Source organism: Amblyomma americanum, chromosome 6 (assembly GCF_052857255.1).
Source record: "Amblyomma americanum isolate KBUSLIRL-KWMA chromosome 6, ASM5285725v1, whole genome shotgun sequence".
Classification (NCBI taxonomy): domain Eukaryota; kingdom Metazoa; phylum Arthropoda; class Arachnida; order Ixodida; family Ixodidae; genus Amblyomma; species Amblyomma americanum.
In genome coordinates, this window is record NC_135502.1 from 181409650 (window position 1) to 181421681 (window position 12032).

A 12032-nucleotide genomic window follows, 5' to 3' on the forward strand; every position below is an offset into this window, starting at 1 on the left:
GACCACGTGGGGTTCATTAGCGTGCACTGACAACGCACAGTACACGGGCCTCTAAAATTTCGCCTCCATTTAAATTTGACTGGTGCGGCCAGGATCGAACGTGCGTCTTTTGGGACAGCAGCCGAGCGCCATAACCACTGAGCCACTGCGGCGGCATTATTGAAGGAAAGCCGCAAAAGGAGACACGCTAAGAGATACAAGCGCACAATAACCCAAAGCAGTGAAAGGTCGAAGTGCAATCAAAGGTCACTGGCATACTAATGAATCATCTAAAAAAGCAAATTTCTTACGGTGAAGGTTTTCCGATGGCTTAGCCACACGTGTCCTTAGCCTTACCGATGTAGTAAGCCTCAACTATCTACCGACAGATTTATCCCTTCCATAAACCACTGATGTGTCGTGGAAATTAGGCGTGCAAAGAGACATGTCATCCTCAGATTTGCATTCACAAGACTGAGCATACAGTGCCAGATTAGGATTTGCCTTCGCCCTATAGAGTGAAAGTGCTCAGTACAGTGCAAATTCAAATATCTGCCTGTCTGCCCATATTAGTTGCAGCCATAAGGCAGTGGAACGCAATAAACTCCATTACTTTTGCAAGCGGTGAACCTTTTTTTGTGACACTGTCCATTGTGGACAAGTACCCAGTTTTATCAAGCCTTTTTAATGGCGGCGCAAAGGCCTCCTGTCTTGCACATCGCTGTTAAGACAACAGCAGCATTACGCTTTCCCGCGACTTTCTTGAGGCTGTGAAGTACTGTGGAGGTAAGGTGTATCAGCATCATCGGAGTATGTGCTCCTTACCCTCGAGCGAGTGATAACATACTATGACAGGTTGTTGAGATGGGCAAGTGGGAACCCAGCTGCTTGGAATCCTGCTACAAGAATACGTCCTCAGCAGTGATGGCATGACTAATCTAAAGCTGATGTCATGCACATCATTGCACACCCATCAAGTGTTTCCATCTTTACTGACCTTAACCAGCGACATATACACCTCTTCACCATCCTTCCCCAACAACGAGTGGTCCGACTCGTAGCTAAAAAGAGCCTTCCCCGATCTTTAGCTGTAGCCCCGACAAACATATTCGTCCACAAAGCGCAAGTCTGCATCAAGAAACTGCTAACGGTTCTGCTTAGACAATTCTGATGTAAAAGACAGGCCTTGACCGCATGCCTTAAAGACTCCTAAAACATCTTGTGCCGACTTATTCTTGCCTTCTATGTCCAGAAAAATTACAGTCATGAACATAACGAAATGCTACTATGCAAAGGTCTTCCAAACAGGGCTCTAATGCCTTATTGACTTTAGACAAAAAATGTTGCTGAGCAAAGGTACGACCTGCGTGTAAATACCGCCCGGCCAACTGACAAATGCGGATTTGCAGTAAAAGGACAACAGCCCCTAGAAGCCAGCAACCGAAATCACGCAATCATCTGTAAAAGCATGTTCATTGTTCACCTTGATGCAGTTTGCACATACCTCAGAGGTCTATCATGTGACAATGAATAGTGCAGGCCCTCCATGTCGATGCTCACTGCAGAACACCTGCCCAGGTTGCTGTCCACAAGAAACTAGAACTCCACAGAACTCCACTTTTGTGAGTTGGCAAGACGGTATTTGCATCAGAAATCAGGCATATGCAGAGGGTCCCAGGTTGCACTGTTCCTCCGCGACATTCTTCTGTCCAGAGTCGATACCGCATCAAAGCCCTGTTTGGAAGGCCTCGGCATAGTAGCATTTCGTTATGTTGATAGCTACCTAAATTTTTTGCACAAGGAGGGCTCAGATAAGTTGGCACAAGACGTTTTAGAAATCTTTAGGCATGTGGTCAAAGCCTATCTTTTAGGTCTGAATTTCACTAAGCATAACCGTTTGTAGCTTCTTGACTTAGACCTGCGCTTTGCGGACGACCACATATGTTGGCGCCAAAGCCCAAGATCAGGAAGCCTCTTAGCTACGAGTTGAACCACTCGAGGCTGGTGAAGGACAGGTTGGCAATCACATGCATCACGACTGCTTTATGGAAGTCATGCCATCACAGTGTTTAGAATGCATTCTCGGAGCAGGTTTCCAAGCCAATGGCACCTGGGTTCCCACTTGCCCATCTTGCGCACCTGTCAGAGTGTGTTTTTACTCTCTCGAGAGAACGGAACACCGTTCACATGATGCTGACGTAATTGAGCAGCACAAAAAGACGGGCTCTATACCTTACCTCCACGCCATTTCGCACCATCCCAAGAAAGTTGCACCAAATTATGATGTTGCTGTTGTCTGGACCGCTAAATATAAGGTAGGAGCCGTTTGCTTCTTCGTTCAAACTAGGCTTGATGCAACTACGGGTAATCGTCCGCTATGCACAGTGGCAGATAAAAACTGTTCACCACTTGCAAAAGTAAACCGGTTTTTTGCATTCCACTGCCTCGTAGCTGAAACTACTATGGGCAGACAAGCAGATATCTGAATGTGCGCCTGGCTGAGAGCACTTTCTCTGTATAGAGAGGAAGGCGAATTTTCACCTGACACTGCACGTTCAATCTCGTGAATGCAATCGGAGGACGACCTTTCTCTTTGCACGCCTGATTTCTGCGGCACATCAGTGGTTTAGGGAAGTGACAAATCTGTCCCGATATAGTTGAGGCTTACTACATCATTAAGGCTAAAAACAAGTGCCTGGCTAAACCGTCGGTGAACCTTCACTGTAAGGAATTAGTTTTTTAGATGGTTTACTAGTACGTCAGTGCCTTTCGGTTATTTTTTGCCCTCTCACTGCTTTGGGGTCTTGCGTGCTTGAATCTCTTTGCAGGTCTTCCTTTGCCACTTTCCTTGAATAAAATTTCAGTTGTTAAACCAGCCTCATCTTGTGCTCATCTCTTCTCCTGTTTTGTGCCTTCCGGCTGGTTTTAAGGTGTAATACTGAATGCCGAAAGAAAGCCATTTTAGAGTCAAGTGCACTTATAATGGCCACAGATATAATGAATGTTCATTTATTACAAAAAATAGTTCTTACTTCATTAATTTATGCATGAAGTATTGACACTGCATCAAAATAAAAAAGGACTAAGCCTCTAACCCTCATGGCCAAACTGCAGTTACAGCAAACAAAAGGACACCATAAACCTGCCCCACATGCAAAAGCTTTCACTACAGGCCAATGCAGAAATAAGATCAGATTACTTCCCAAACTGCATGACACTGCCACGCAAAAAAAAGATTATGACAGGCAATAAAGGAGCAACAAAAAAGCAAACTGTAGGTAGCAGCCAATCTCATGCAGACAAGCTACAAGGTCAGGCCAACATAGACGTGGAAGAAATTTGAAAAAAAAGCCACAACAAGCACATAATTTTTAGGGTTTTCACAGCCCTTTAAATGGCAAATACGTTCCTGAAAAAACAACAGAAGCGGCAATTTTTTTCGGCAATCAATATTTTTCATGTATTTCATTATCCTTGAAGCATGGGCGGGCATAGAGTAGTCAGATTAGTGCATGTGTTCCTAAGCAATGCCATGCCAAAAACTACTTACAGAAAAAGCTTGCCTTACTGAGTGAATACCACTGGTCATCCACTAATTTTCCAGCCTGCTCCAGGTCCATGGCAAAAATCACACGCAACTTGGTGGCTTGCACAACTTCCATGCAACTCTTGGTCTTTAGCTGGAAAAAATTGAGGGATCAGTGAGATATAAAATTTTACATGCATTGCTTTGTTTCAATGACCGACTAAGAAAGAAACAGCGGTTTCTGTGAGCGCAACTATTTTTTCACACTAGCTTTCTACAGTAAACCATGTTTATCGCGACCTAATTCACACTGACTTGCTGCATGGCCCCAGCACTACTGTGTATAGCTCTGTGGTTTCAAATGCTTGTTAGCTCTGAGCCCTTGGACTTGCACTCGTTAATGCAGAAAACCTCGAAAAGGGCAACCAGAGCTTCGAGCTTTGAGCCATAGGTATTCAGAAGCTCAGTGGTCTGTGGGAGAACTTTTGGCTGGGTGACACAGTTGCAAATGCTTCTCCAACTACTTTCACTCCATTGCAAAAAACTCGCACAGCAGAGACCTGTCCTCCATTTTGCATTGCAGAAACAATCTTCTGAAATTCAAAGCACTCATACTAAATGCACACCTACCTTCCAACACAGCTTCATAATAATGGGTATAATTATTGGAATGAAATACCAGTCAGTACATGTAGTTTTCAGTTTATCCAAAAATTATAAGCAACCGTCAAACAATAAACATTAAAAGAAAAAATATAATAACCAGAATTGTTTAAAAAATCTGTCAGAAGAATTATGTGACATCCACTACACTCCAGCAGTTCTTCGCTTTGTGCACCTTCAAACCACACTTTCTTACAGGCACATTTGCACAGAAATTGGGTTGAACCTGATCTTTAAGAATCCTTTTTTGGTGCAACAGTAGGAAGAAACCAGGTTTTACCCAAAAACGAAGCACCCTACACATTGCATCACAAGCCCAGATGGTGCACTTGAGTCGCCTCTTATGCTTATGCAAGAAACAGGAACAGAGATATCTTGACTAAATCAAAAAAAGAAGAAGTGCAGTGCATGTGTAATGCAGAGAAGATATAAGCAATACCACACTAAAACACTGGGAGGATTCCAAGAGTAGGTGAATGCATGAATGGGTGGCAATCAGGTGGCTAAATGAGATTAGGAAATTTGAGAAAAAAGGGTGGTAGCATGTGGCACAGGAGACAGTTACATAAAATGAACTAGAGAACCATTGTTCTGCACTAATTTTAACAGCACATTCACACGACAGACAAAATCACTAACTCCAGGAACAGACTGAGCATCATGCAACTCAATGTCAATCACCATTGCAAATGGCACCAGCACCGCAGACTGCACATGAGGAAAAGTAGACATATTTTTGCCCTCAACTTTTAGCAGCAGTCAGCTGCGCTTTTAGCAGCAAAGCTCTAAAGTACGGCAAAATTGGCACTTTGTTTTACTGACATGAGGGTGCTTGTGAGCGTGCAAGTCCCATGTTTGTTTTGCACCAAATGTGTTATTTGCGAGGTATGTTTAACTAAAGAGGGGCATCTAACATGGGCATCAGCTCTTCATTACTTCCCTTCTATATCCCTCCCTTATATCACGGTTCAAGTGTCCACCAAAATGTGAGACAGTTACTGTTACATTTCCTTGAATTTTCCTTCAACTAATTTTAAATTTTTCAAGTATACAGCTTTAAGAAGGAAGAGGTACAAACTGTGCAGTATAACCATATGCTATGGCAATAAACCAGCAATAAATCTGTGCTGACAGCAGCTTTCCCAGTGCATTGCAAGTATGCTATACCATACAATAATTGGTGTCATCGTGCAATGTTACATTACTGACTGACAATTTGGTCTCTGTGTCAGAAATACTGGTAAACCATCATTGTAGAGCACAATGTTTTTAAAGGGATAAATGAACATATAGGTCCTTTTCGAAGACACATGTGCATACCAGGCAACAGGTGTGCAATGTCAAAGCACGTTTATGTTAACAGCAGCTGCGTCAAGAGCTACATCAGCGACTATATTTTGTACAAGTCTACAGTTCCGGTAATTATAAGCTGAGGTACTGCTGTGAAGTGCATGTAGAGTTTCATGCATTTCTAAACCAAGCTGCAAGCCTTTATTGAAAATACTTTTCTAAATAGGCAGCTAAGATATGCATCACTGAAAAAGAATAACTACCATGAACGGATCAGGAGGGATGACACAGCCGAAGGCAGGAAGCACGCATGGCCCAATAGATGCTGGCCGCTGGCAACTGCAAATAAATACATCCAGAGCAACAGCTGTCAGTGGCTGTAGCCATGTCATGAATGACAAGAGAGGATATCGTCTACTGCTTTAAAAACCAAACTTAGACGTAATATAAGTAAATTAAAACCAAAGAGCTAGCCCAAGACAAAAATGAACAGATTTTATGTAATGCACCCATATACATTCTTTGAGAAGAGCCACAATGACTGTTATAACCACACTGAAAGATGAGCTGGCTGAAACACCGCACACCAATTTGAATATAGGATGTGTAGGTTTTCATTAATTCCTATCATGGTGCCTTGCACCAATGTCTAGGTATTAAATTGAAAGTTGCATCCAGTCTACATGGGTTAAATGAGAAGAGAGAATGGAAAAAAGCATGCCTTCACTAGCAAGAAGCTTGATATCTCATAGCACAACTTAGCATTATAGAAAAATTGCTAGCGCATTTAACAAATCTGCATACAATTAAAAGCTGCACAAATTTGTCGACTGGCAATGCAAGTAAGGGCAAGAGAAACAAAAAATACCAAAGAACACTCGTGAGTGCGGCGAAGGGAGGTCTGTGGGTAGGATCCCATGCCTGGGAAGAGTTTCGAGCTCGGAGAATCGCCGGCACCACAGCTGATGGCACGCAACTAAGCATAAATAACAAAGCGAAAATAAGTAACAAAAAAACCACCGACAATGGCGAACGACTTGAATGCGGGCCGCAAAAGCGAGGGATATAGCAAAAAGGTAGAAATCCTAAATAATTGTGCAGTTGCATCTCCGACAGATCGCAGTGCTCAGAAGGATAGGAAGCATCAACGTTTACAGCTCAGGAGACGCAAGATTGATCTAACTTTGACATAACACTGTCTCAAATCCTGTTCCACTGGGGAAGCACAGACAAGTTTACAAATGACAAGGCGATGAATATGAACTAGCCTTTCGCATGCGATCACTGTTTTAGAATTTAGAATGACGCATATTAAGGCACAAGCACTAATCCGATGAGTACTAACCCTGAGCAAAATAGTGCGGTGTCTGATCGCAGCTGGCCTAGCGCGAGCGCTCCGCCGCGCGGCACTTCTCGCTCATCGTCTTCTACGCAGTGCAAATCCATGCTTTTGCACCGAGTGTCGAAGCGCTAGCAAGCGAAAGCGTAATTCTGTTGTGATATCTGGTGCCATTTTTATTTACCACGGCACGCGAGTAATAAATGTACATAAAGACAATGAGAACAACACTTGTCATGCAGGATATAGGCCCTGCTTTTTTGGCGCCGCATTATAGCTGCGGCAACCGCAGGCGGACTGCCTCCACTCTCATCCCTATATAGCCGCATACAAATAGCACGTGTGAATACAGATCATTAGCAAAGAAACGCAGAGCGGGACTCACTGGCCATGCGATTCATCCATGCTTAGTAAAACGGCGCAGGAGTCTTCGTTCCCCTAACAGATGAAAAGACGTCGCAGCACTCTTCGTGGCTTACCCGTTGAAACTCGCCAATGTTGACAGGCCGAAATCCTGGTCGTTGGCTTCCAAAACACACTCCTGCTCACCTTCCTATTGAATGAGTTCTTCACACGTGTCCACCGTACAAGTACTCAAGCAATGCCTCAAAGAGGCAAATAATACAAAACACGACGTGTCGGTTGCGCTGCAATGGCGCCGTCGGCTGCGCTTTCATGTCGGTGCAAAATTACAACCGACAAAAAAAATTTGTTTTTTAAACCATGAATACTTATATTATCTTCACAACAAAGACACTGCATTTATTTTAAATTATTTTTAGAATATTTAAGAATACTAAAGCGCTTTCAGTTACTTTTTCTGGCATGTCGTTTGTAGAAGCTGCGATCCTGTGATCCCCTGAAGTGACCCGGATGCCCTAGCAGACGACGGAGCAGACGACGGAGCAGATGACGGTGTTGACAGAATGCAATTTCGTTTGATGCCGGATAAATTCACTAAGTTGCGACAAAAACAGCGAAGAAAACCGCCGTATCTCAAGCTGGCGAATATCGTGGATAAGTTGAATGCAATTGGCACGATGGAGAGTAGCTGCGATGCATGAATTTGCGCGACACTGGCACGCTCACCGGAGATCATGAAACTTATCAGCTTAATCGGTGACCAGTACAAGCGGAGTGCTCAGATATCAACTGCGTTACGAAACTACGTCGATACTTGCGTCTCACCTTAGCTAATATGCAACAGTGGCTAGCACTCGCCCCATCCTGATCGCGTGTAGTTTAACAAGCAAGAGCCCACTAGCGCATCGAAGCGGGCGTGTTTTCGAGCTCGTATCGTTACGAAAAATACGAGTTGTTTCGGCACGTACTGGAATTGAAGTTCTCAGCCTGTACGTCACGGACGGTGACGATGGCGTCGCGGACGATCTTAACTAAGACTCGCCGCAAAGCAGCCGATAACCCAAGCATATGTGCGTTAAAGGTTGTTCACCAGTAGTGCAAGCGTGGGCATAAAGTATCGCTCAGTCGCTCGCTTCTCGATTTTCCAGCCTTCCGAGTGAAGGTCGCAAGCTGTTGAGGCAATCAGTGAGCCAGCGGGAGTGAGCGAGGCAAACTTTCGGGAACGACGCCGCCCGCGGGCGCGCCGGGCAATGAACTACGTGCTACCCCCTGGCTGCCCTAGTCGTCGCTAAGCCTAGCCGGTTTCGCATCGATGCAGCAGCTGAGTGCACTTCGAAACTGGCTAGCGCTGAGGTGCTGCTCTCGTCATCGTGTTACTGTGAACCTCGTCTCATAGTAAAACAAAGATATGCTCGGTTTCCGCGACACCTTCAGGAGCGGAGCCAGCAGAGGCCAGGGGAGCCGCGATTGAGCAGCAGCAATTAAAGGCGCCGTGGGGAGACATTTGTTTGTATTCCTGTTATCGCTTCTACCAACGACTCGATATTGGCCAACGATACTCCATCCGACGGCTTAGTATGGACTTGAACAAACATTACTGTTGCATTTTTCTGACGCTGGCGGCCGGTATTCAGGCTGGCATGCCGCGCCCGTACGTTATCATGTCGCTCAACTATAAGGCCGTGGTGCACATCAAAACCCCCAGACATCCTCCTTTTCGCTCAGATTGTCATAGCACACAGTCGCACTGGGACCAGAGTAGTTTAGAGGACCGAGCGCGGGTGCACAGGAGCTAGACTGTGTCAAAGCAGGCGAAACTCTGAAAAGCGCGCGGTTGATGTCAGTCCCAAGACTTTATTCTCATTTCGACCGAGAATGAAATCGGTTCAAACTCGCCGGCCGCCGCATTTCACCTTCGGCTGCATACGCTGCTGTCTATATTTAGCGACATTTTCGTGTCACCGTCATGAAAGTTACAGTGAAGGCAATGAACGACATCGTAAAGTATTTTTTCGCTATTTTATGATAAGCACCACGTCACTGCCGCTAAAAAAAAATTCTCCGCCAACACTGCATCAGCGTTGGACTTAAGAGCGTTAGCTACGAGAGCTTCAAGTGTTTAGATCGGGGTGCTAGATCGGGGTGCTCAGCAAACGTGGAGAAGACAAAATACAAACATCTGAGGGCATTTCGTTTCGGAAACATTCGTTCTAAGATACAAGCAGCGTCATCTTCTTCAAAGATTTTGCACTACTATTGCGATTTACAGCCACCTTCGCTATATCCGGCATGTTTCCTCCTTATATATCAGTTAACGAATTTTATAAACGTGGCATTACAACAAGATGAATTGTTTGACCGCATCCGGAACTCTCTGCGACAAACGATTAGGCCTTATGGCTGTCTGGAAGTCCCCGGAATGCACGGTTTGGGGGCGAAAAGGTCGTCGGTGCGAATCCCACACATATTTTGGGCTTCATCTAAATATTTATTTTATCCTCAGGAACATGACAATTCAAATGACACCACTTCGATCGTTATGCGTCAAACGGGCGGCCACCAAATTTGATGCAAATGGGGGTCCCCGGGGTTCCACTTCGATAGCCGCTATACTGGCGTATGTAAAACGGATCGAAGGTATCTGTGACAACTGAGGCTCTACGCGCCCGCTGTTGCTATGTGATATAGTGTGGTAACTGTCTTGGCCATTTTGACCTTCCCTGCAGACAGACGTGTCCTTGACAAACGTAAGTAGTAAGAGCTGACGCTCTTCAAACTGAAACGCGCGGAAAAATGATATCGGGGTTGCTTTGAACATTTATACAGAGAACTGCGTGCATGTACACACATGCTGCCTTTGTGTAGCCGGATGGTTATGGCGAGTAATTTTCCCTGATTGACGATTAACGACATTCTTTTCTGCGACGCATAGAAGTGTCCTTGGTTTTTTCTGCGCATATAGTAGTAGCGGTACATTATGTTACATGGCTTGAACATGTCACAGAAGCCAAGAGGACACTGACTTTCAGTAGCGCCATTCGACTTGCGCACACCGATTGGTGTGCAGGCGCTGTCGTGGCTGCAGCTACATGCCGCCACCGCAAGAGCGTGTGGATACGCAGGCACCGCTGGCTTCGCCGCTTGTGCATACAGCTTTTTGGGCTTTCAAAGCCGCATTATACTCTTGAGCATGCACTACTTTCGTCACATTGTCATGTGGGAACAGAAGAGAATTAGGTGAGTGCTCGAGCAGTGCCTCTCCTCTAAGCCAATTCTCGTTCGGTGAGAGAGCCAGGTCGCGGGAAGCGAGTTGAAAACTCGATTCGCCAATGTGAATGAGCACTTCATTTCACTCGGTGCCCGTCACCAACAGACCAGAGCACCTCGCATCCTCCGCGACTCGCAACAGTGAACGCGCTTTGAAGCATCTTTGGTCAATTTGATCCTATCGCTGTCACACGACCGCACGACAGCATTTCTAGAATTCTGCAGTAAAATAATTACCCTCACCAGGAATCTGTCGTATGACACATCCCACGATAGGTATCTATCGCGCGGCACAATCCACGACAGGTATCTGTCGCGTGACTCATCCCACGACAGGTATCTGTCGCGCGGCATATCCCACGACAAGCTGTTTTGTCGCGCGACAGGCCGCACTACAGGTACTTTTGTCGCGTGAAAAGAGGCGGGCTAGAAGTCTGTCGCGCGACTGAACCCACGACAGGCAACTTTCCTGAGGCACGCAATCTCTGTCGCGCGGCACGACTCCAACTGTCGCGCGACAGTACCTGCGACAGAAACCTGTCGCGCGACAAATGCTGCGACAGGGACCTTCTTCGCACGACAAAATGCAGGAAAGATGTCTGTCGTGCGGCAGAACCTACTACAAACAACTTTGTCGCGCGAAAGAACCCACGACACGACGCTTGTCGCTCGACACAAGGCACGACAAGACAGCTTGTCTTGCGACACAAAATTGTGTCGCGCGACAGATGCGCGACAAAAAATTCTGTCGTGCGTTTTGATCGGGGGGCCTTTGTTCGCGTGCCATGGGGAGTGGGTTTTGTTGTTCATACTATATGTCAGCAGGGATGAATGGGAGTACTTAAGATAAAAGGGAATGTCGCTATAATATAAGAAACTTTTTAAAAATGCAGCAGAGGATCGACGGGAATAAAAGCAGGAGCCTTTGTTCGGATGCCATGGGGAGTGGGTTATGTTGTTCGAACTTGATGTGGGCAGGGGTGAATGGGAGAAGTTGGAGAGAATGCGAAGAGTCGCTATATTATAAGAAACTCTTTTGAAAATCCAGCAGAGGCTACAGGGGAAAAGGAAGCAGGGGCCTTTGTTCGCCTGCCAAGGGGAGTGGATTTTTGTGGTTCCTACTAGATGTGAGCAGGGTTGAGTGGGCGAAGTTGAAGAGAAGGCGAATGGTCGCTATAAAATAATATAAAATTTTTAAAACACAGCGGACTATAGATGGGAAAGGGAAGCAGGGGGATTTATTCGCGTGCTATGGGGAGTGGATATTTGCGGTTCCTACTAGATGTGGGCAGGGTTGAGGGGGCGAAGTTGAAGAAAACGCGAATGGTGCTACAAAATGAGAAATTTTTTTAAATGCAGCAGAGGATAGACGGGAAAAAGAAGCAGGGGCCTTTGTTCGCGTGCCATGGCGAGTGGGTTTTGTTGTTCCTATTAGATGTCAGCAGAGATGAATGGGAGAACTTAAGATAAAAGGGAATGTCGCTATATTATAAGAAACTTTTTAAAAATGCAGCAGAGGATAGACGGGAAAAAGAAGCAGGGGCCTTTGTTCGCGTGCCATGGCGAGTGGGTTTTGTTGTTCCTATTAGATGTCAGCAGAGATGA

At 45.6% G+C, this 12032-nt stretch overlaps 1 protein-coding gene across 1 annotated transcript; it reads right to left on the bottom strand.

The window, feature by feature from the left end:
* Positions 1-472: 472 nt before the first annotated feature.
* LOC144095623 (uncharacterized) lies at positions 473-10588 on the bottom strand. Its single transcript, XM_077629294.1, has 5 exons — positions 10536-10588; positions 6327-6434; positions 5722-5797; positions 3543-3659; positions 473-490 (listed from the first exon to the last, which is right to left on the bottom strand). Exons 1-5 carry the CDS (start codon positions 10586-10588, stop codon positions 473-475), a joined length of 372 nt encoding a protein of 123 aa, XP_077485420.1.
* Between the last annotated feature and the right edge of the window lie 1444 nt (positions 10589-12032).

Coding starts and splice junctions, on each gene's coding strand:
- LOC144095623 (XM_077629294.1), bottom strand. CDS start 10,588: ATGCTTCAAAGCGCGTTCACTGTTGCGAGTCGCGGAGGATGCGAGGTG. Junction 6,435..10,535: donor GGAGGATGCGAGGTGCTCTG/GTCTGTTGGTGA, acceptor ATTTATGCTTAG/TTGCGTGCCATCAGCTGTGG. Junction 3,660..5,721: donor TCCCTCCTGATCCGTTCATG/GTAGTTATTCTT, acceptor AATTTTTTCCAG/CTAAAGACCAAGAGTTGCAT.